This window comes from Lepidothrix coronata, unplaced genomic scaffold (genome assembly GCF_001604755.1).
Source record: "Lepidothrix coronata isolate B3197 unplaced genomic scaffold, Lepidothrix_coronata-1.0 Scaffold32, whole genome shotgun sequence".
NCBI lineage: Eukaryota > Metazoa > Chordata > Aves > Passeriformes > Pipridae > Lepidothrix > Lepidothrix coronata.
Window position 1 is genome coordinate 4,445,498 of NW_016690212.1, and position 24,011 is coordinate 4,469,508.

The following is a 24,011-nucleotide window of genomic DNA, read 5'->3' on the forward strand; positions in this document are numbered from 1 at the left end:
GTGTTCGATTTCTTCCTTTCAGTTTCATCCTCATTCTTCCTTCCAGAGTCTTTTCATTCTATTCCCCGTCCTCTTCCCATTTATATTTTCTTCTCTTGTTCATTCTGTCCCCAAGTTCCCTGCTTGCATTATACTACTCTTCATTTTCTGACATCCCATTAATCTTCCAGTCTTTATGGCTTACTTTCCCACCTCCACAAGCACACCCACAGGATGCTTAGAAATTTTACAGCATACCCAGTTGTCAAAAAACTAAACCTACAAGTCCCAGACCCGTAATACTATGCTGGGAATGCTCATTAACTCCCACACTGTTTGGAAAAAGAAACCAGTACAGTTAGTATAAGGTCTGCAAACCATAATACATGCCTAATATTCCACTAAACCTGGAAACTCCTCACTGGAGCTGGGGAAGAAGATGGGATCTGGCTTTTTTGCTTCAACTGTGCTTCTGATTTTTTCCAGAAACCCTAGAAAGAGTGACATGAACGTGTAGTTATAGTGGTGTGACCTGTGAAACATTAGGTTTGAGGAGAACACATTGTTCACCAACAGATCAGGCAACCTGTTGCAGTAGGTGGATGTACCAGCCAGTGTATCCTCAGCACAGAAGCTGCATTGTGTCTTTACTGCCCTGGTTTCAGTGCGAATTGGAAGGTAGATGGTCACACCCTCTTTCTTTGACTCAGAAGTGTGTGTCTGAAAAAAACTTTGACCTGGAGAAGATGAAGCAGAGTTGTGTTGGTTCTGCAGCAGACCCTTTCAATGTTAATGGCTCTACTGCTGCAGCCACAAGCAGGAAGAAAGCAGTGGTGAAAGGTCTCACTGCCGAAGCTGAAATGGACTTGGTAGTGAGAAGTGCCTGTGGTCTCAGATGCTTCTGTCCAGTCTGGGTGCCAGGATTTCTGTCAGACCACGTTCTTTACTGCTGGCAGAAGTCACTTAAAAAAATGACAAAAGACTGCATCTCTAATGTGTGTATGATCAACTGATCGCCCCCTCCAATAATTGCCTGTGTATGCTAATTAAAAAAGCAGTATTCAGTGTATGGATGACAGTGCTTAGTTTTCAAAGGCAATAATTTGAGGCTTTTCTCTTGCTAAATAGCACCCATGCCAGTATTTAGTGTTGCTCAGTAGAATTATCATCAGATTCAATCTTAATCAAAGGTGTCTTAAACAGTGGACTTGAACAGTTTTTGGGTAGTTTTCACTCTCCTGTATTGACTTTTTGTTTGTATGGTTGGTTGGTTTGGGTTTTTTTATTATTTTGGTTTTTGTTTTTAGGCTTTGGAAATAATTACTGTGTTGCTTTGTATTCTTAATTCTGCTGTGAGGAAGATGAAGTTATAATCAGTGTTAGAAATGTAGAGATACAAGCTTAAATTCTACAGTAGTCAGTAGTAGGGGCTTGACCTGCTTGCTTCTGCTTATCCTTCATTAATACTTCTTTTTAAGTATCACATTTAATTAACTATTCGGTACTTAACTGACAGTACTGTAACAAACTCTGCATGTTAAAACAATATTACTAGCTACACCATAGCTGCACACAGCTGTGCTCTAACCCCAGAATTACTGGATCAATCACTGATAACCCTCTCCAGGTTAGGTATTGTCAGCTGTGCCTCCAGTTCCTTTTTTTCTGTTTGTTGTATTCAGAGGATAGCACCAAAGAAAGCCAAGTAAAGCCTTGCTAAGCGATCAAAGGAAATCAGTCCTCTCCTTTACCTCTAGTCTCTGTTACTGAGTAAAGATGCTGGTTACTTAAATGAGATGAATTAGCAGAACTGAACTTAAAAGTTGAACTTACCCACTAAAACGATGCCTCATCATGGATAAAAGCCCCCAATACTACAGTTAAAGATAACAGTTATGTTTTAATATGTTCTTTTTCCAGAATCCTACTCAAGTGGGAACTGCTCTTCAGGTTTTCCATAACCTTGGGACTTTGAAGGATACCATTGCTAACGTGGTGGATGGATACTGTGCAGTTCTGGAGGAGAACATAAAAAATGCTTTGGATATCAAAGTATTGACCCAACCATCTCAAACTGTTACAAGAGGTGCGATACTTGTTTTACAGAGAATATCTGATTTTTTTTTGACAGGAGTACAGTATGTTGTCAAATGGAAGAAACTGTCCCATCCAAGCCTGTTATAGGAATGTTTCCCTGCTTGCTTTAACCAGTAGAGGGTGGGAGTAGGCATATCTCAAAAATCATCTAATTTGGCTTTGTAAGACAAAATTGGGTCTGTCTGTTATGGGGCTCAGTTTTACCTTTATTCCTCCCTATCTCTCTCTACTAACTTGCCCAGAAAATTGTCCTCATTAGTTTACAACTTTGCAGCATTTTCTTAGCAGTTTCTCATGGAAATTACTTTCTGCTTTCTTTGTATTGGTGGGAGGATCACAGATAGAAATTATTTGCAAGGAGTGGAAGAAGCCTGCAACTGCATTGTGATGCTTTTGTCAGATAGAAATTGTTTCAAAGCAGAATATTCAATATGAAGGAATGTTGCACTATTTAACCTTTAGTTCCCAGTTACCTCAGATACTGAAGAATACTGAGGAATTGGGTGGGCAGGCAAATTTGAACTTTGGCAATATGAATATCTAAATTTTTTTTAAAAAAAGTTTTACAACAAGCTGGAGGCCCAAAAATGTAATAAAGAAATGCAGCCCCTCTGAAGGGAAGTGATGGTTTAGAGGCTACATGCCCTCCAGCTGGAATATCTCTTCTTTTAGAGTTGATCTATGCGTTTAAGTACTGAGCTGGTAATTACCTGTATTTTTCACAGCTGGTCTGTCTGCCATTCACTTTGGTATTGCATCCTGCACAACTGCTCACTGGCATTATCTTGGTGTTTCTGTGGAGGTCTGAACTGCAGAGCGTGTAACAGTGACAAACACTGAAATATCTCCACTGATCTTCAAAGTTTAGTTGACTTCTCAGTTGAGAAAACTGAGGCTATTCACAAAGCTCTGTTCTGAAGGTATTTTAGGATGCTTTGATTTAAAAAAATAAGTCTTTGTCAAAGTGCGTAGAGATCTATATTTTTAATATTTTAATTTTCACATGTAAAAGCTGCAATGTGCTGCTTTGTGTTTTTAAAAACCATTTAGGTGGCCCAGGTAGAGCTGCTATGCCAACACCTGGGAACACAGCAGCTTTTCGAGCAGCCCTCTGGACAAACATGGAGAAACTCATGGATCAGATCTGTGCTGCATGTGGACAGGTACTCTGTAGTTAATTCCTGTTTGTCTGGTCATGCAATTTTGGATATAAGAATTCAAGTGTTACTTCTCCTCTCAATAAATTCTTTTTTACAGGTGCAGCATTTGCAGAAAGTATTGACAAAGAAAAGAGATCCCGTGTCACATGTCTGCTTCATAGAGGAAATAGTTAAGGTAAAGTTTTAATTTAGCTTAATATACTTTAGTAATTCTGTTAAGGAAAATGTGGTGAGAGAATGGTTTAGTTTACAATTTTACAGTTCCATATTTTTTTTTAAATTAAATTGATGGAAAAGTGTTGAAAGTCAAACTAACATTGAAAGATATATTTGTGGTCTGTGGGTTATTTCTGTAGGATGTAAACATGTTCTTTTTGTAATAATTTCTTTTGTTTTGTTTTAAAGGGAGCTGATAAGGCACCACTGTCAGTTTTTATTATGGATCATTAATGTCATTCCATAATACCATGTGATTTGAGTAATTAATTAAGTCTGTTAGTTTGCATAGGAGAATGTGTCTTCATCCATCACTTTCAGCCATCTGTTTCTCACTTCTTGACAATTTCTTCCTTGAAAAATAATCATGGCTGTTCTTTTGAATACCTATTATTTTCCATTCAATTGCATTGCTTTATATTCATATTTGGGATAAATTGATTAATGGTCTCCTTCAGTGTTAGGAACAGGATTACTGAAACTATCTCATCTACCTTTGTAAAAGCAGTGTTCCTGCTGACATCTCTTTTCCAAGAGTGTAACTGGGTTTTTAATTTACATTGACTTAATTTTTGAAGTATCTTGGGGAAGCTCTTCATATGCAAACGTGGTCTTCTCAACAGTGAAAGCAAATAATGAAGGTTAAATACAGCGTTTAATTTTATCTCTGTTAAGCCCATCTCCAGAAGATGTTGCACAGAGAATCACTTTTTTATGAGGTACTTCAAGCTTCTCTTTCTGTGTTAAAAAAACAAAACAGAACAAAAACCAGCACCAACAAAAATAAAACCTAACAAAAAAACCTCACAAAACTCCTCAAAAAGTTTATAAACTTTTAGCCTATTTTCTTCATTAAAAGGTTTAATCTGGCAAAAAATATTTATTGCTGCCTGGATGGATTGGCCTGTCAGTGGATCAGCAGGTTTAGAGAGAAACAGAGAAACCTGGAGACAGACGAGAAACTTGAAAGGCTCAGAAGGAGTTTGTATGGAAAGAGAACTTAGAGAAATGATCTGTCGGTGTTCATGAGTGCCTCCCACCCTGTGCCTGTGCTTCTCACTTTCACTCTTCCATTCCATAGAACAGCACTCGAAAAGGAGATTTTCCAGTTGTTGGGGTTGATAATAGAGGGGGGCCAAAGGAAATATTTTATCAACCTGGAGAGTAAATGCACAGGGAAAATGCATCTCATTAGAAGCAGAGTAAGGAAAAACTCATTAGAAGATAAAAGGCTTTTGGGTTGTCATATGCTAAGCATGTTCCATGATGTCTCTGATTACCCTTCCTTCCCGTTAACTTCACATTGCAGGATTACATCTAAGTGACAAATTGTATTTCCCAAATAAAATCCATCTATTTATTTCTCCACAGTTATCACTCTTCCAATTACTTTGCTCTTCAGTGGGGTGTTTTGGTGTAGTATAACACCAAGCTGGACATTGCCATTCTCAGTGAGGCCACTGAGGAGGAGCGGTACATCCTAATCTGATGTTCTGCTAGCAGAACTCTCTCAGCATGACACAGTACTGCTGATGGCACTGATGCTTTACTTACTTCTTGCCTAAGATGGTTCAGAGTATAGCACACTTTTTTTCTTGGACATTCTCACAGTTTACACCATTTGTTCTAGTGTTCTCTTGAAAAAGGTACAGCACCAGTGCAGATGAGTGAGGTCACACCAAACAGTAGAGGTGTTTTTAGGCAAAACCATACAAGTACTACGTGCTGCTGAAATTCAAGAGTATATGTGCAGATGGCTGTATGGGAGAGTATGAATTGTTTTGTACATTGAAAATAGATATAAATAAAAAATTGGTATTTTGCCATTTACTAATGAAGATTCCCTCCATTAAACCAAACTGAAACATGCTTTTGTCAGCAAGTGTTCTGGAGAGAGAGAAAAGTTGGATTTTCTTTATTGTATTCAATTCCATTAATAAACTGAGCAAATGAACAAAACAAACTAAAGGTACTAACATTGTACCCGTTTGCTAGGGCAGCATGCCCACTCCAGAAGATAGGAAACCGAATCATCCACTCTACAGTCTGTGCACTAATTACTGTTACTGATGTCAACATTATTATTATAGTCATCTTCTGCAGCAGCTGCAGTACCACTTTGCCTGTCCATCTGCTTCCTTGTTTTGATTACTGCAGTGCAAGTATCATCCTAGGAAGCATAAGAGAGGAGGAGACCCAGCCTTTTTAAAGCACAAGTCCTTTAATAGCAAGGAAGCTACTTGCCTTTTTTTTTTTTTTTAGTCATCATTATCCTTTTCTATTGGGGATTTTTTGTGTCTTTCTCTTCACAGATAGCACAGCCTGCAGTTTTTCTAATTTTGTATTATGATCTCAAGTATGTGCTTTCTGGCCTTCTAATTACCTGTTACCATAATAACATTTAGTAGTGTTGTGTCATGTTGTATCCAAAAATGTATTTTAAAACCAGTAACTAATTAATTAAAGGATTCACAAAAATTCTCTGTTAAAACAAAAAAAAAGGAACAAAACAAAATATGACAGATGGAGAAACTGAGGTACAGAACTTGGAAAATTTATAAATACTGGAGTTCAGCAAGAGGGCAATGACAACACCTGCATCTTTTCTACCCTATGGTTTCTCTTACAGAATTCCCTTTCAGTTTTTTCCAACATTAGATGTGTCCAAGAGTTAAGTGACGTACTCAGGCTTACTTGAATATCGTGGAAGAATCTGGAGATTAAATTTATACTGCACTTTTTTCCACTCTTTCCGTTTGCAGACCTAGATTTTAGTATTTTTCCTCTCCACAATAAGAATTTAATGTCACTTTGAAAAGCAATCATGCACTTGATAGTACCTTCTAAAAACTGCTGCATTTCATACTAGTAATGAACTATAGATTCATTATTAATCTGTACCTATTAAAATTACATATTTAATTTCTAAAAAATCTGTGAACTATTTAAAGGAGAAATACATTTTGTTTAAGACTGAATGGACATTTTTCTGGGTTTTATGAAAGAAAAAAAGTCCTTTAATGACTAGATTTTAGTTGAGCAAGGCTAAAATAATTCAGACTTCGTGGAGTTCCGATTTCTAGTTTGGGGGAAAATGAACAGAGCTTTCATTGTATACATTTTTTAAAAGATAGGATTATTGCTTTCATTATGTTAAGGGTAAAAATTAAAATTCCAATTAAAATTTAGATAATGTAAATTTGATATTTTTGTCCACCTATTGACTGGTTATTTATATCACTTCTTTCAATTGCATAATTCACCTTCAGAGAGCTAATAGGCTACTCCAGTTTATTCTGCTTTATTGCTTCTCTCTTTCAATGTGTGGTGACTAATCCTTCCTCAGCTGTTGTAATACCTAAACTACAATTGACTTCAGCATAAGTTGCAGCAGAACATATCTTTCTATGACAGCCACCTTCCTAATTAGAGATAAGAGTCCCTCTAAGCCCCTTGTAAAAGAGTTGAAAATGATCTCTGATCCTCATCTATTTTGGGTCCTTCACTCCTACATAGGCATCAGGGAGCAGTTCTGTAAAGTGAGAAGCAGCCTGAAAAGCAGCAAATCATTTTGTAGGGGGGATTTGGGGTGGTCAATAGAAAGGGTGGGCTGGGGTCTCTCTGCTGGGCAGAAAAGTACTGACTCCCTGTGAGAGGCCAGATCTGCCCTTGATTGCCTTTGGATGTCCCATTTGTTAGCAGCTGAGGCACATCACAAACCCTGTCATTTATGTAAGCCTCTGGGTGAAAAAGTGAGCTGAGAGTTGTAGGGAGTGTTATTATGTACTTTGTGGAGGGCTCTTATCATTGCTTCTGCTGATGAACGTTTGGTGAGTAAGCAGGCTATTTTCCTGAGTTGTCAACACTGGCAGTATGAGGTGTTAACGATACAGAAGGAAATGTCCTCAGCATTACATAAGATAAAGAAAATAAATGGAAAATATAGATGTATATTGACAGAGTGCACTTACATTTCACCTTCTTATTTCTCCTCCCCGTCCAAACTTGTTAAAAAATGTTGCTGCTTTGAAATTGTTCACGTCTATCATCACATATTCACATTCAGTTGACCCAATTAAAAAATAATCCCAAGTGGAAAAAATTGAAAAATAATCTAATTATTGCCTTATGTGAATTCAGAAAATAATATGATTTTCACCTATTATTACAAGTATGTTATTTATTTTTCAGTGTTTTTTATAGGAGCAGAATTGGATTACTTGCTCATCATTTCTACTGTGATTTCTGTTATTTAAACAATAATGTGGTACTTTGTGGAGATCTAAACACAAGTGGATGAGCAGGTTTTTGATCCACAAAATATCAAAGATACTCTTTATTTCAGACCTAGAAATTGCCCTGCGGAATTCACTTGCAGGATTTTTGAGCACTTTCTTAAAAAACCAAGAAGGCCATACCAGTTAAAGTCCTGATTCTCATTTTGAATGGATCCGTGTGCCCAGACAGGCACACTAAAAGTAATTTGATTCTAATTCACATGGGAGGGTCAGAGCCTGTGCAATGGTTTTCTAATGACACTACGCTTTCTCTAGAACTTTAATTCTGTTTCTCTGACAGAAATATGCAGCTGTGAAGAATAGGATGCTGTGGAGGTTGTGTGGGTTAGGAGGTAATAATGACCTTCGTTCTTTTTCACTTCTGTTTTGGTGGCGTTTGTGCAAATTGCAGATTGGTGATGACTGCAAATCATTAAGTTGGTTGGTGTTCAGTCAGCCTGCCATTGGAAAAGAAATACATTTACCTGAAGTGCCGCCTTTTATCATCGTTCTTGTCAATCTTACCTGAACAGCTACGGGCTGAACGGACGTGGTAATGAACCACCCTTTCATCCTTGGAGCGGGGATGGAGTAGTCAAGGTGAAAGCATGGTTTGAATTGAAGCTGTACATACTAAATCACTTCTCGGGATAGAAGAAAGCTGTCAGATCCCTTGGGTAGCTACTGGCTTTTGAACATTAAGTTCATTTACTTCCAGTTGATGCATATCTTGCAGGAATATGGAAGGATTAATTAATGGTTTAAGTAGTTTTGAAGATATAGGGCACTGTTTAATACCTAAGTATTTTTGTTCCTTACATATTAGGTTTTCTGAGGAATCACATAAGAATTCTGGTATTCTAGTTGGGAAAATGCACAGTCTTAACTTTATTTTCTAGTTAAGAAGGTTGTATTTAAAAAAAAAGCAAAACAGGTTTTGGTTTTTTTTTTTCAGCTGCATAAAGAGACCTTTTTAAAATGTTGCACTACTGCTGGAAGTCTAGAAACTATTACACCTTGGGTATAAACTGATCAACCCAGTGTAATGAAATTCTATGCCCTGCAGTAAAACAAAAAAATCAAGGTCATTTTTTAAAAACAGTGCCATTTATTGACATCTGTTCACCTGTAATGTGTAATGTAAACAACATTAGAAATTTAAATTCACTCTTATTTTAAGAAATTTAATCTTGACTAAGAATATAGAAAAGATTATTGAAAACACACTTGGAATTTGTCTGTTTTTTTACTGATTAATTGCACTACTGAGGATGATGGCTTTTTGTTCACAGTCTAACATTTGGCAATTGTGTTGCTATAGAAATAGTGCAAATAGATTTCCTTATTTCTGTCCCAAAAGATCTTGCTGTACAAAATTGTTAAATCATTTGTATTGTTGCTTTATTGGCGGAAAAAATATTTAGACTGTCCTTTAAATGTCTTCTGTTTTTAGAGCAACGTTCACAAGTCCCGTGTTTCTTTACGGCGGAGCCTTTGATTACAGATAGAAAACACTGTATATATTAGTATGCAAAGCCTGATTTCAGGAGCCTGCAGCAACTAGCTGCATGGTAATATTCACTATATTGTTTTACATTTCAAAGAGGCTTCACAATAAAGATGTTTTTCACATTCTACTCAAAGTATCGAAATTTCTACAGGGAAAAATAAGTTGGAAGTGATTGTCATGAAATGGGAGCCAGTTTAGAATCAGTGGGTCAGATTTATTATTTGAATGTTAAAATAGCTATTTTAGACACACACAAATATGATAATTCACAGATGGGAAATTATACTCATTAAGTTCTAAATTTACAGTGTGGAGGAAATAGAGACATTTGTAAAAATAAATATATGTCCTTTCAGCATCTTCTTACATTCTTGTCTTTTACTGAATAAGGGGGGTACTTTCATTCTCATTCCTTGAATTTAGATTTAATGTCAGATACTAAATAGTTATATTAAGAACAGAGCTGAAGAGATTTCATTTCATTTCAATAATAGCAAAGTTAATTAGTAGTTTGATATTTTTTTTTGTTAAATGAGGTAAACTGTTCTGGTTTTATGTTTGAGGAGGCTTGAAATCAGTCTTCCAGGATGCAGCATTAATATTATTGTGTAGTAACTGAATACAGTTCTTCTAATATCTTTGCTCTGATGGTACTGGTACTCAGCCCACTATTGTTCAGTGGTTTTATTAACTTACTAGTAACTGTTAGTAAAAATGGGTTATACTTTTTGAACTGGGTAATCAAATTACTTTCATGTGAGTAAGAAGGGGCTTAGCACATGAATTCTGTCAGTCTGTAGCTTTTTCCATAATCTTGCAAGCAGGCAACATTGAATCTAAATTTCAGATCTATACAGCTGAGTAATAATGTCGCTTCACACTATTAACAAGTCTCCTTATGTGCTGTGATACAACACACTAACGATATGAAGACTACTGAAAAAAAATTAATAGGCAAATATAATTTCCCCCCAGAGAGTGGTGATCAAAGTATAGCAGGAGTTCAGTGGTGAACGTAAGGGGTCAATACGGGGTCCATTCCTGTTTAAGACCTTTATTAATGATCTGGATGATGGGGCAGAGTGTACTCTCAGCAGGTTTGCTGATGACACAAAATTGGGAGCAGTGGCTGATGCTCCGGAGGGTCGTGCTGCCATCAAGAGGGTCCTCAAGAGACTGGAGATATGGGCTGACAGGAACCTTATGGAGTTCAGCAAGGAAAAGTGCTAAGTCCTGCAGCTGAGAAGCAACCACCCCAGGTACTAGTACGTGCTGGGGGCCACCCAGCTGGAAAGCAGCTTGGCAGACAAGAGCCTGGGATCCACCAGTTGAACATAGCTATCAATGTGCCCTGGTGGCAAAGAAGGTGAATAATATCCTGGGATGCACTAGACAAAGTATTGTCTGCAGCTTGAGGAAGTGATTCTTCCCTTTATTCACCATTGGTGAGACCACACCTGGAATACTGTGTCCAGCTTTGGGCTCATCAGTACAGGAGAGACATGGACACATCAGAGAGAGTCCAACAAAGGGCTGCAGAGATGATGAAGAGGCTGGAGCATCTCTCCTGTGAGGAAAGGCTGAGTGAGCTGGAACTGTTTAGCCTGGAGAAGAGAAGGCTTGGGGGGATCTCATCAGTGTACACAGATACCTGAAGGGAGGGAGGGAGCAGAGAGGATGGAGCCGGACTCTTCTCATGGTGCCCAGTGACAGGACTAGAGACAATGGGCACAAACTGAAACACAGGAGGTTCCCTGCAAACATCAGGAAACACCTTTTTACTGTGAGGGTGACAGAGCCCTGACACGGGTTGCCCAGGGATGTTGTGGAGTCTCCCATCTTGGAAGTGTACAGAAACATCCTGGACACGGTCCAGATCAGTCAGGTCTAAGTGGCCTTGCTTAAGTAAGGGTGTCCAACCAGATGACCTCCAGAGGTCACTTCCGACTTCAACCATTCTGTGATTTGTTGACTTGCAGCTTAAAATCTCTACCTAAAAGGCCAGTATGCTGCTTTGAATTTAGCATCTATTAAATATGGACTTTTTCTGCCTTAGACTAGCAAAAGAGTTAAACTATTGAATAAGTAAATATTAACTATTAAATTTTTACATTTAATTACATTTTACATTTAATTTTACAATTAAATATTAGATTTTGCTTGTATTATTGGGGGAAGACTCAATTTTATTATTTTACAACAGAAAGATTTACTTAAGAAAACCTTATCTTAAAATACAGTTTGCTAGTTTGTGTTCACCTATAAGTAGTTTACATTCAATTTTGCCTTCTTGGGCTGGGACAGAGAGCAGGATGAGCTAGCACTGTCTAAATGTCTGCTGGCACTGGCATTATGCAGTATTATTACACAGTCTTAATTATTTTATCTAAACCCCCTTCTGTTGTAGGAAAATAGCACAGTATTACTGTTTGCGCAGAGTATTGACAATAGTAACTTTATAGTAATAGTTGAAATGAAGTAGTTCTAGTATAGGGTGAAAATGTTTTTAACTGATTGTTGGTTATGGCCCTGATTCAGCAGAGCACTTAAGTACATTCTTAATTTTACATTAATAGGGTATTCCATGGAAGTCAAACAGACTACTTCCGTCTGTTATTCTAATAAGAATAAACTTTATCCGGTTCACATACACAATAAAATGAGCCCCACTGTTGAGAAGATGCATTGCCGTTTGTGATCTAGCCTGCTGGGCATATTTTGTCTGATTTATGGGTATAATTTTCATGAGCAAGTAATTCCTATGTGAATAGTGTGTGTGACTGAGTACCAAATTTTTTAACAGTATGGAAAAGGGTAAAATTACAGTGGATAGGCCAGAGTGGAGTTTGATTGTTGTATTTTTCTATTTCACTCTACACAGATGCAAGTGGGTTCCCTAAAAATAACATTTTCAAAAGTAGCTGAGTGCTTATAGTCTGTAGCTCTTTCAAAAGCATCTTTCTATTTCCCTGGTTGTGGACAGATGTCCAGCAGGTCAGAATGACAGAGGGTTGTCCTAGTTTATGTTACTGGGCAGTTGTTCAGTTCATTTCTGAAAATAATTAACAAGGGGAAGACAGATCTAAGCTGTCTTGCACTTCCTAAGGAATTGCGTAGGGGCTACTAAATCATATGAGCGTCTGCTCAGCTGATCAGTTTTAGGGAATAAAATGGTCATTGGGCACAGGAACAGCAGCAGCAGTATTTTTAATTCCCAGTTTGGGTTGGTAGATTATTAGTTTATGTAGGTATACTTTAGGTATAGAAGCATTTTCACAACAGATTTTTGTATTAGAAAGGAGCCAGTTATGGGGCTGATCTTAACCTCCCAACCATGTTGTAGTGTTGTAAAGTAGGATTTATGAGCAGATTTTCTCTACTGTGAGATCAAAATAAAGCTGTGAACAGATAGTACCATTAATTAAAAAATGCTGAGTTAAATGGATCTGATTTTGGGGGAAAGTTCTGGTTTGCCGTTATAGTCTTACAGTTGCTTGCAATTAATGTTCATAAATTTAATTTGATTGTATTTCATGATGAGGAAAATACGTATATGTCAAACTGAATCTTACCCATCATGAGTTTTAGATACCATCAATTACAGTTAAGGTTCCTTTGTTGAAGAAAGAACATATTGCCTGAAAAGAGGAAATAGCATTTTATTTTATGCTGAAGTGCAATAATTTTCTTCTCAGAGACTTTCAATTATGTATGGATGTTTTATGTAGGCTTTCTGTATATGCAGTGTGCACCTGAAACAGCTTTGCAGCAGATAACAGTACCTCTTAACTTCCAAAGGTTTATGTGTTCTCTGTGTTATTAAACACATACACTGATGGGGGGCGGAGGGGGAATATGACAGAATGGTGACCTTTTTCCAGTGTTGTTGGTTATGGCATAGGAAGCTGTTGGAAAATGATTGCTACAGAGCTGAAAAGATAATCGGATGCAGTTCATTACTCATCTTGTCAGCTGCTCCTGCTACAAGGGATTGTATCACAAGATGTTAATCTGCTTGTGACTAGATTTCAAAGCAAGCATTTTTATTTTGGAGGGGGTGTATGTAATTTAACATCTTTCAATTTTATTTCATTTTCAGAAACAAGAGAAATGGAAAATTCCTGATTTAAAGTCTCAGAATATTAATTGATAGAAATATTAGTACATCCTTGTGGGTTCTGTTACAAAAATATGATGATATGCTGCAAAAAGCTATTTAATTGCAGAAGTTGTTCTTTTTAAGCTGATTATGAGGTTGAGTATACCTTGAATAGTGGAAGTTAGTCTGCTAGCACACTTCAGTGTGTTCTGCAAGGCAACAAGTATAGTATAGACACAAGACAGACTTGGACCAGTAAGAGTCCTAATTACACGTTGGATCACTAATGTGGATGTACTCAGAGCTCTGATACATTGTCTACCAGTGAGGATATTTGGTGTAAGTGTAGAGGAGGACCATATTCGTTAGTTAATGCTCTGCAGATGGGACGATGACAAGAATGCAATTTTAGCTAGATGGCATTTTCTAAAAGTGAAAGGCCCAAAAGAGCAGTTACTTTCTGATAGTGTGTTGCTCACAAAGCTATATGAAGCATAGGGGAAGGCTTATAAACTTTCCATGACATTAAGATGAGGCAGTAGGTTGGCTGTGTACATTTTAGGGAAGTGATACTGACCGTTTCTCTTCCAACTTCATCCTGCTTATCTTGTTAAGTCCTTGAAGAAGTTGTCCAGTACAAGGGGCATTCCTTTAATTTTCTGCTGAACTGGAGAAAAACGCTCTCTTTGCTACCATTTTTGTGTCATTTACTAGTATTGATTGTTGTCAAATGGTATTGCACGTTACATTTTAAATAGTTAAATTATAATTTTCATTGTGAACTACAGGCATCAATGTAATCTCTGTTATTTAAAAAATAAGCAGTGAGACACTTAAAAGTAGTTTAAAAAGTAATATATTGAAGTATTGTGTAAGCAAAAGAAATTACAGATTTAAACAAAATAAATTGTTTCTGGATGCTCGTGGTTACATATGGCACTTCTTACTCCCGCAGGAGTATCTCATGCTAATGCCTTGCTGTATTCCAATTCTGGTAGCTAGAGTCCACCCACTTAAATACCCCCTGGTGTATGCGTAGGCAACAATATTCTCTGGTTTCTGCCACAAACTCTTACATGGTCTTCTTGGTGCTATTAATCAGCAGCTATATTTCACCTCCAGAGAGACTGCGTCTCAGCACTGGGCAAAGTGAAATATTGTATCATAGGTTATAGAAGCAGCCAGTAATGACTCTGTAGATAGCAGTTTTAGTTGATTCAAAACTGGGACATTAATTATTTTTGCCCCTGAACATTTTTGACTGAGTAGTCAATCAGTATGAAATGTTACTTGAATTTTCCATGTAGCTTTTCCTGTCTCTCTCTCTCATACATAATACAGTTGTCTAGCTGAGACATGAGGGCCTTCTTCACTACAAAATTCCAATACAGTTAATGAACACCATTTGCCCGGGTCAGAAGACACAAGCTAATGGGCAGAGGCTTAAGTGGTATGGCTGTGGCTACCTATGCAAATACGTGCATGACAACATAAGTATGTATGTCTGACTTATAATATATATAGAGAGGGAGGTATATACAAAAGTTAAATATTTTCACTGCAACATTAAATGTCATCACATGTATGTTACTCTTATTTGTTACCAGCTCAGACAGGAATGTCAATGTGGAAGGGTACATACCTGGGTTTTTTTCTGGGCCCTTTAATCATTGTGCTTTCTGCTGAGACTGTGACAGAGATGTAGATGGCGATTACAGTAATGAAAAAAAAGTTGTTTGAAAATGCGCTGTAAATATTTTTCCGCCTCCATTTGATTATTTAGAATTTGAATTGAGTTACCATGCTGAATAGGCAAACATTTTTCCAGGTTGGGATAGAGAATATGAAAACCAATTAGTCTATAACTAACGCAAAATGCTATTTCTTTTTAGTAATATTCACATTCTAAATTTGAAACTGTGAAATGAAGAAGTAATTTCACATTTATGCTATTGCAATAAATTTACCAAAAAAAAAGAGATTCTGTGTGGAGAACCTTCTGAATAATTTTCTGATATAATAATTTTACTTTGCCCATTTATGAAAGTCAAGTACAATTTTACAGAAAATACAAACATAGCTATAAAATAAGTTGCTTCAATTTCTGAATTCATTATTGTCCTCAAGCAGTCAAAAATGAGCTTCCATAATCCCAATGTACTTTAGCATTTAGTGTTAATTATCATACATTTTATGAGTCCAAAGCATAAAAGATATTCCCTCTCAATTCTTAACCCATGACCCATAAACTTCATCTTTCTTTTCTTTTTCTTTAAAGATAAGGGGTAGGATTGGATGAATTCCTCATGTAATCACAGAGTTTGTGATGATAATCCTACTTTTTATTATTATTACTTTTAAATGTATCAGTGTTCTTTTGACTGATTTCCAGGTTTTATATTAATTCTTTAAGATGATAATTTTTTTTTACTGCAACTTGAGCTTGAACTTGCAGATCTTGAAGAGGAATGCAGTGGTATGTGCTTATGGATGAAATTTTAAACACCTTCATTGCTTTGCATGTTACTGTCAATGCAAGTGAATAGAATGCATTTTTTGACCTTTGTCATCTTAAGTGGTAATTCAGTTTTACTGAGCAAGTTTGCAGACGACACAAAACTGGGAGGAGCTGTTGACTCCCTCGAAGGCGGGGAGGCCTTGCAGAGGGACCTTGACAAATTAGAGGGATGGGCAATCACCAACTGTATGAAGTTCAGCAAAGTGCTGGATTCTGCAACAGGGATGGGACAACCCTGGATGTCCATACGGACTGGGGAATGAGATGCTGGAAAGCAGTGCCACTGCTTTCCCCAGGGCCATCCACCAGGACCCCAAAGTGACAAGTTGAATATGACTCAGCAGTGCCCTGGCAGCCAGGAGGGCCAACCGTGTCCTGGGGGGCATCAGGCAAAGCATCACCAGCTGGTCGAGGGACGGGTTTGTCCCACTCTGCTCTGCACTGGTGTGACCTCACCTTGAATATTGTGTGCAGTTTTGGGCACTGAAATATTAAAAAGATATTAAGCTATAAGAGAGTGTCCAAAGGAGGTCAATGAAGATGGTGAAGGGCCTTGAGGGGAAGCCATATGAGGAGTGGCTGAGGGCACTTGGTCTGTTCAACCTGAAGAAGAGGAGACTGAAGAGAGACCTCACTGCAGTTACATCTTCCGCATGAGGGGAAGAGGAGGGGCAGGCACTGATCTCTTCTCTGTGGTGACCAGTGACAGGACCCAAGGGAATGACCTGAAGCTGTGTTAGAGGAGGTTTAGGCTGGATATTAGAAAAAGTCTCTTCACCTAGAGGGTGGTTGGGTACTGGAACAGGCTCCCCAGGGAAGTGGTCACAGTGCCAAGCCTGACAGTTCAAGAAGCATTTTGTGAATTTAGAGTAGTTGGACTTTTATATTTAATAGATTATCTTCTCCATTTTGTGGTGCTGGGCGGTGCAGAATTTGAACTGACATGATATTCCTCTTTTTTTTTTTCTGATTATCATTACTAGGGGGATTTTGTCAAACTGGTTAATGTATGCAGTAGGGTTGGTGGATGACGTGTACCTTGCAATGAAGAAAACTATTCTGTTCAGAGCACGTTTCCCCTTCCCATGAAAACACTGGACAGTCTTCCAAGTAGTGGGCAGGACAGTATACCCATCCTCATCTCCTGTAGTTTTTCAAGCATGCAAACAGGGACAAAAAAAACCAGAAAGCAAAATCATACTTCAATGCATGAGCATAAGTGCCAGATGTTGGGAGCAGTAAGGAAACAGCCATTACCTCCCTGTCCTTTTGGCAACAGTGTTTCCACTTCTGACAGCAAGCCCTGTTGGCACAAGGCAGTGAAGAGTCAACTGTGAAGTTTGCTGTATTTTCATGTGGTTTATGTTTGTAGAAACAGGAACTCTGTGTGCAGCAGAGCAACATGCGGTGGTGTTGGTCCCTGGTCGGAGTTTGCCAGCACGTTTTAATGGCAGGAAATAATTGCTGTGATGTAGCTGGCATGAGAACCCCCACAGAATGTGAAGGTCATTGCAGTGCAAAGAGATTTTCTAACACGTCTCCTGAGGTGTGCTGCTTTGGGCTGCACTCATACCCCTAGAGAGCTGGGAACATTTCTGTCAGATGCGGAGGAAAATATTCCGTTGGAGACAAGACCAAAGCTTTTGTTTTTGTTTCCTCCAGTACTTTTTCTAGCTCTAAATCTGAGAGAAACTTCTCAGATTTCATTTACTTTGTTTTTATTCTCAGTGATGAAGAGCAGCTTTGACTGGAAGCATTTGCATTGTTTAAGATTTTTTTAGAAGAATATGTTTTGAAACTTGTATTTCTTTTGTCCCTTTGTCTCAGGATGGCCAGTCTGATATTTTGTACAAATTTTGGACTGCAGTAACTCAGACACTTTCCTCTCAGTTTCAGTCAGCAACAGACTGTAAGTATTCACTATAAATGATGTGTGATGTGTTCTGTAGTTATTTTGAATCTCTCTTTTCAGTAAGTCCTTCACTCATTATCTCCTCTATCAGAACTGTAGCAGTGGTTCCCTCAGAACAAGGTCTGTGAATTAAAAACTTCCTGATTTTGTAACCAGACAGGACGATCCTCCTAAACTGTGGTTGAATTTTCAGAAAGAAGTATTTGCTGTTTCATTAGGTAGTTATTATCTAATAATAAAAAAGTATTTTTACGTGGAGGCAAAAATGGTTGGAATGGTACATTATAGTTCCTAAAGCAAAGAGGTTGGCCAAATTCAAAACAGTAATTTGATTTTAAAGAGCAATTCTTACAGTCTTTTCTTGTTATACACTGATTAGTTGTAAAAATCTGATTTTAGACATTTTTTGGATACCTTTATAAGTAGGAGTTGAGTTTCTCCAAGGCTTCATGTCTGAATAAGACATGAATAAGAATAAGACTTCATGTCTGAATAAATGGCTGCTGTTCTGACTATACACAATATTCTGTACATATGTACAGGTAGTAGATACAAACAAGGAATATCAAATAAAAATAATGTAAACATAAGACAGTTCTATTACTAGTACATACTAGTGCAGCATGCAGTTGGATCATGAGTGAGTTTGGTGCTTTCATAAATGTATCTTTCACGTTCGCATGCAGTGTATTAAAGTAGTCTTTTGCACATAAAGTGCACAAGATGTGCATTTATCTTTCTGATCTCAGCTATTGCATTGGCCCTTCAAAATTTGGTCCTTCCAGACTTTATAGCAGCAGCGTAATTTTGAGGAACTGGTTGCTAAGTAACTAGATAATCCCAAAAGAAAATTTATTCATCCTCTGTTAAAACATATTAATTTTACTGTTTTCCTTATGCATTACTTTAACAGCAGAATGTACATACCCAGAAACTCCTGTGTTCAAACCAAACATGTGCTACCTGTTTTCAGCACTTAGTTTTAAGATTATAAAACTGTGACATTATTAATGGGATCAACCAACATTACAGAACTGAGGGAACTCTTACATTTTGTCAGCTGTACTTTGTCTAACATCTGTCCAAAACTATTTTATTACTTGTTATTTTTAAACATGGCTTTTATGTAAATGTTTAGAGGTGGTTTTGAATGAGAATGACGTTTTTTACTTGTTTTTTACTTTTTTTACTTTACCTTTTTTTTTTTACTACAGCTGAGTTTTGGGGAAAAAATGTTTAGAGTGAGTAGACTTTTTATTTAAATGAGGCATCTGTATGAGAATGTTCATTTTTAACATGCAGATTCCTGGTGATTGAATCAACTGACATCAGTCATAGACTCTGGATTGTATAGATCAGAGGAAGCTTAGATAATATCAGAAAAAATAGTGTAAAAATAGGAATTCATGGTAGTGTACAGTGTTTGCTGATAGATCGTGATCTGCTTTTGTGAGGTTGGGACAGTCTTTATAAACTTAGCTTCATGACCTAAAGTAACTCTGTGCTTGATAATAATAATGTGAATCCTCCAGTATTCAAAATTAGAATATATTTGAGTTGAAAGCACAGGCTGGGTGAAATGGGGCAGATGTCTGGAACCTGAAAAACCTACAAATGAATGGAACAGTGTTAATCTCCTAATGTAATGGGAAATCCAAAGAGTATGAGTGATGTTAGGTCAAGATTAACAGTTGCTAAAACAGTTGTACATTTGTTTCATTTCCTGTTACTTGTGGCAAGCCTTTCAAGCTGAAAATAATACTGATTTTTCTTCTGGCTTTGTCATTCTTTGACAAGTTTAGGAATTGCATGTTAAGTACCTTGTTTTAAGAACTGTGTGCAAAAGCATATGCTTCCCTCATCACATTTCTGAAGCCTTTGGTTCATAGGACTTACCTTTTCTGCTTTAAATGGATATCTTCAATGCAGCACAGCCCCACACTTTTCTTCCATCAAACTATTATTAGAAAATCTCTAGATTTAGAGAGTCCTAATCACACTTTGGCCTTAAATGAATGATGATAATTAAGTTTGATACCAAACTTTTCACAACCATGATTACCATCTTTATTGTACAAATAAGTTTTTCATGTCTAGTCTTCCAGTTGTGACTTTTATGCTGTTACTTTAGATACACATGTTTGTCAAGTGCATTTAATGTGGTAGCTCATGCCACTTTGAAATTAATATTAAATTATTAAATTATTAATATTAAACTTAAGACAACACTGTGTAACATTAATTGATATAAATGCAAGGATAGAGGTTGCTTATATGAATCAAAAAAATTAATTTGAATTTCACACTGTGTCTTGCTTACTGCTTTGTTTTGCAGCCTCTATGTTTTTGAAACAAGCATTTGAAGGAGAATACCCTAAATTGCTGAGGCTTTATAATGACTTGTGGAAGCGCCTCCAACAATATAGTCAAAATATTCAGAGGAATTTTAACACAAGTGGAACTACTGATCTTTTTGCTGAGCTACAGCAAATGGAAGAAGATGCACAGGACATATTCATACCAAAAAATGAAGATTACGAGTATGTATTATGAACTTTAAGGCTATAAAACAGAAATCTTTGAACCCTGTAAGAAAACAGAATATTTTTATAAACTTACTGTTACTCAAATTGTCAGAGCGGGAAAATTTTTAAGGGTTTTTCCCCCTCTTACATTATTGCTTTAATACTATTCTAGAGCTGTAGGATTTTCATTGGGCTATGTAATTAACAGTGTTGGGTTGTCTTGTCTTTCACAAAGTCTCTGACTTTTGAACAGACTCTATCTTTTTGTCTCTTTGGGTGAAAAAAATAGCAGAATGCTGAAAATTCAGTTTTGTATGCATTGCGATTACAGCAGTAGCTTTCTGCTAATGACACTGCAATCATTTGAGTGTGACAAATGCTCACTTGTTATGATTCACAGTTTTTAGTTTATACATCATAGAATAAATGTGATCTAAGTGGTAGATATCAGAAAGATCAAACTGAAACAGGTTCATCAAGTCTAGGACTTCTAGGCTTATATAAGAAAAAAATGAATATTTAATATGAGAATTTTATTGGCTTAAATACATTCTTGAGCAGTCAGTGGGAGACTTATAAGAATGTTTTTCAAGTGTATATGTTTAAAGAGCAGAAGGAAAAACAGGTTCAGTATTGCAAGGTTTTTATGGTCTGGAAAGATTTAATGCTATTGTGTATTTTAATTTTAAATGCAGTAATTTTTTCTTGTACCCAAAGTCCAGAAAAGGCCTTGAAAGATTCACTGCAACAATATGAAGCTGCTTATTTGTCAAAATCCTTGTCTCGACTCTTTGACCCCATCAATCTTGTCTTCCCTCCTGGAGGTCGGAATCCTCCCTCTTCTGATGAGCTTGACAGCATCATTAAAACTATAGCCAGGTATGCACATGCAAGGCATTGCAAAATGTAATACTCAACAAGTATCAGTAGTTTTTCAGAAGTTACCATTTTAGAGATGAGACTTCCTTAGCAGTAAAAGGTTGATTACTCTGTAATTATAAAACAGGTTAGTGTAAAAATTAAGTAGGATTAAGGATAGGCTAGGTTAGTCTAGAATAACATTGCATGGCATAGAATAGTTCAGCTGGAAAGGACCTACAATGATAATCCAGTCCACCTGCCTGAACACTTCAGGGCTGACCAAAAGCTAAAGCATGTTGTTAAGGGCATTGTCCAAATGCCTCTTAAACACTGACAGTCTTGAGGCATTGACCTCCTCTCTAGGAAGCCTGTTTCAATGTTTGACTACCCTCATGTTAAAGAAATGCTTCCTAATGTTGAGTCCGAACCTCTCTGGTGCAGCTTTGAACCATTCCCACACCTCCTCATACTGGATCCCAGGGAGAAGTGCTCAGCACCTCCCTCTCCACTTCCCCTACTTAGGAAGGTGTAGAGAGCAATGAGGTCACCCCTCTTTATTATTATTTATAAAAAATACTACATTTTATTATTTATTTTCTGTATTTTGTTTTTCTGGAATAAATGAAATTTTAATTTAGGTTTTAATTTGTAAGCTTATAAAAGATCGGGATATTGTAAATACAGATATTGTAAATGTCTGATATCTTAATTATTCTGACTGTGTCAAAGAGAAGTTGCTTGATTGGAAGTGATAATACCTCGTGTAAGTATTCGTTAGAGTAAAACAGCAAGATAATAGGTAGAGATGACTAGGTAGAATTTCTAGAATGAGATACATAAATTACCAGTAGTGCATTTTCCCTCATAAGGTTTTGGTAAGGACTACTATGTTTAATAATTCTGAAAATGATGGGTGGTGTTCACAGTATGTGTGTGTGTATATAAAATATTAAATACTGACACTGTACTTGTGGCTGGGAGTTGCAGATGCTCAGAACGTGTCAGTTGTGGTGATTGATGTTATTTTGCTCCTTGCAAAGAAGAAAGGAAAACAACACAAAAATTATGAAATCCCAGCTGAGTTTTCCAGAGTGACCTTTAGCTAATGATGTTTGGGGCCCTGCAGATTGAGTTCTTGGAGAAGGTTATTCTAGGTCAGGGTGCCTAGTGATTCTCCAGCTCTTGGGAGAGGGTACTCTCATCACCAGCAACATGGCAGTTCTTGTGCTGGTCTGAATGCAGCCCCAGCCGATGGAGGTCTGGGGAGGTTCCTGAACAAGAAATGATGGGAGTGATATAGAAGTCTTTTCCTTCTTCATTTGTTCCCTCTCATTCCTTTGGGGCCTCTGTTACTATACAGGATTGCCTAAAACACGGCTTATTAGTTGTGTCAAGCTAAAGCGTCCCCTGGGTATTTCTGCACAGCTCATGTAATTCTGGAGTTGAATGACTGTGTATTCACCTGTAATGTTTGAAGGCAGCTGCCAAAGCTTGAATGTAGTTAATTGCTGTCAATATTTTTGAATGGCTTACTAATAGTGATTTCATACTGAAGTGTCATTCCTAAACTTTGCTCATTTTTACTAGAATAGGAACACTGAACGTGAAATTCCCAAATGACTTGTTAAATTGTAAACTGAATTACTGTGCGTGGAAAGACTTGGTTGTATGTGTTACTCTCTCTGAATTGACGTGCCAGGTAACTACGTATTCATAGTTAATTCTTTATCATTTAAATACAGCACTGTTCAGTTGTTAATTAAGATTTGTAATCTTTGCTTCCAGTGAGCTAAATGTGGCTGCTGTTGATCCAGACCTGAGTTTAGCTGTGGCAAAAAATGTGGCAAAGACCATTCAGCTTTACAGTGTAAAGTCTGAGCAGCTTGTAAGTAATTTTAAATTTCTAAAAACTGCTGGGTTTTTTATGTATACAACGTTTTGGCTTTTGTAGATTTACAACATAACAATAAAGCAATTTAGATGGGCAAAAGCTTCCAGTTGGCTTTCCACTGTAATTGGAAACATTTTCAGTTAAATTCTGCCTTCAAATAAACACAGTCTATTGTTAGAAGTAAAATTTGTTGGTATAACTCCAACTTGAATTTGCCATGTTAATTTTAAAAAATCAAAATTGTAGCTGTCATTAAGTAAAATACACAATTAAATCCAGGTTTTTTTATTAATCAACATTTGATATTACATCAGTTATATGATACATCATTTTTATGTTATTAAAATCTGGACTATTAAAATACACTTTTTCACTATTTGAAAGAATTTTGGGGTATTTTTTCCATATATTTATTATTTGCTATATGTTTAACTGACCTTTGATTTATTCACATTTGTCAGATGTTTCCAGTCGTTTGCCATGCACTGGTATCTAGTGTTCAGCTGAATAAAGGAAAGCCTTATCCTTTGGTTAAGAGGCCCCAAAAAGCCAGTGAAAAGTACAGTGAATGTTGTCATCATTAAAAAAAAAAAAATTAAGATCAACAATTTTCTCTGAAAGTCTGTTGCTGAAATTTTAATGCTTTTTTTATGAAGAGATGAAATTAATTTTTGCAATATGCAGACCCACAAGAAATGACTAACTACTTGTATTTGTAAACAAGATTTTCACTTAATAAACAACATTAATTCTGACAGCAGATTCAGACTCCAGCAACATTCATTTACTATCTCGTTTATTTAAGGAGAGATGCTGGCTAACAATTTTCTGTACCAATTGGCTACAAAACATTGCAGCAATTAAATTATTATGATTTCTGTTTACCTTTTGCACACCTGCTCTCTCTGAATAGCTTTCAAAAAGTTTAAATTCAATAACACATCCTTGTTTACCTTGTCTGTTGGA

At 36.9% G+C, this 24,011-nt stretch overlaps 1 protein-coding gene across 1 annotated transcript in view; it reads left to right on the forward strand.

Moving 5' to 3' along the window:
* The window catches only part of COG5 (component of oligomeric golgi complex 5), a 181,769-nt gene that overhangs the window by 116,509 nt on the left and 41,249 nt on the right, over positions 1 to 24,011 (forward strand). The window contains exons 8-14 of the mRNA XM_017811446.1: positions 1,900 to 2,065; positions 3,127 to 3,239; positions 3,334 to 3,411; positions 17,684 to 17,765; positions 20,104 to 20,308; positions 21,011 to 21,172; positions 22,940 to 23,039. Of these exons, the coding sequence (XP_017666935.1) occupies positions 1,900 to 2,065; positions 3,127 to 3,239; positions 3,334 to 3,411; positions 17,684 to 17,765; positions 20,104 to 20,308; positions 21,011 to 21,172; positions 22,940 to 23,039 (906 nt within the window). The remainder of the gene's footprint in view (positions 1 to 1,899; positions 2,066 to 3,126; positions 3,240 to 3,333; positions 3,412 to 17,683; positions 17,766 to 20,103; positions 20,309 to 21,010; positions 21,173 to 22,939; positions 23,040 to 24,011) is intronic.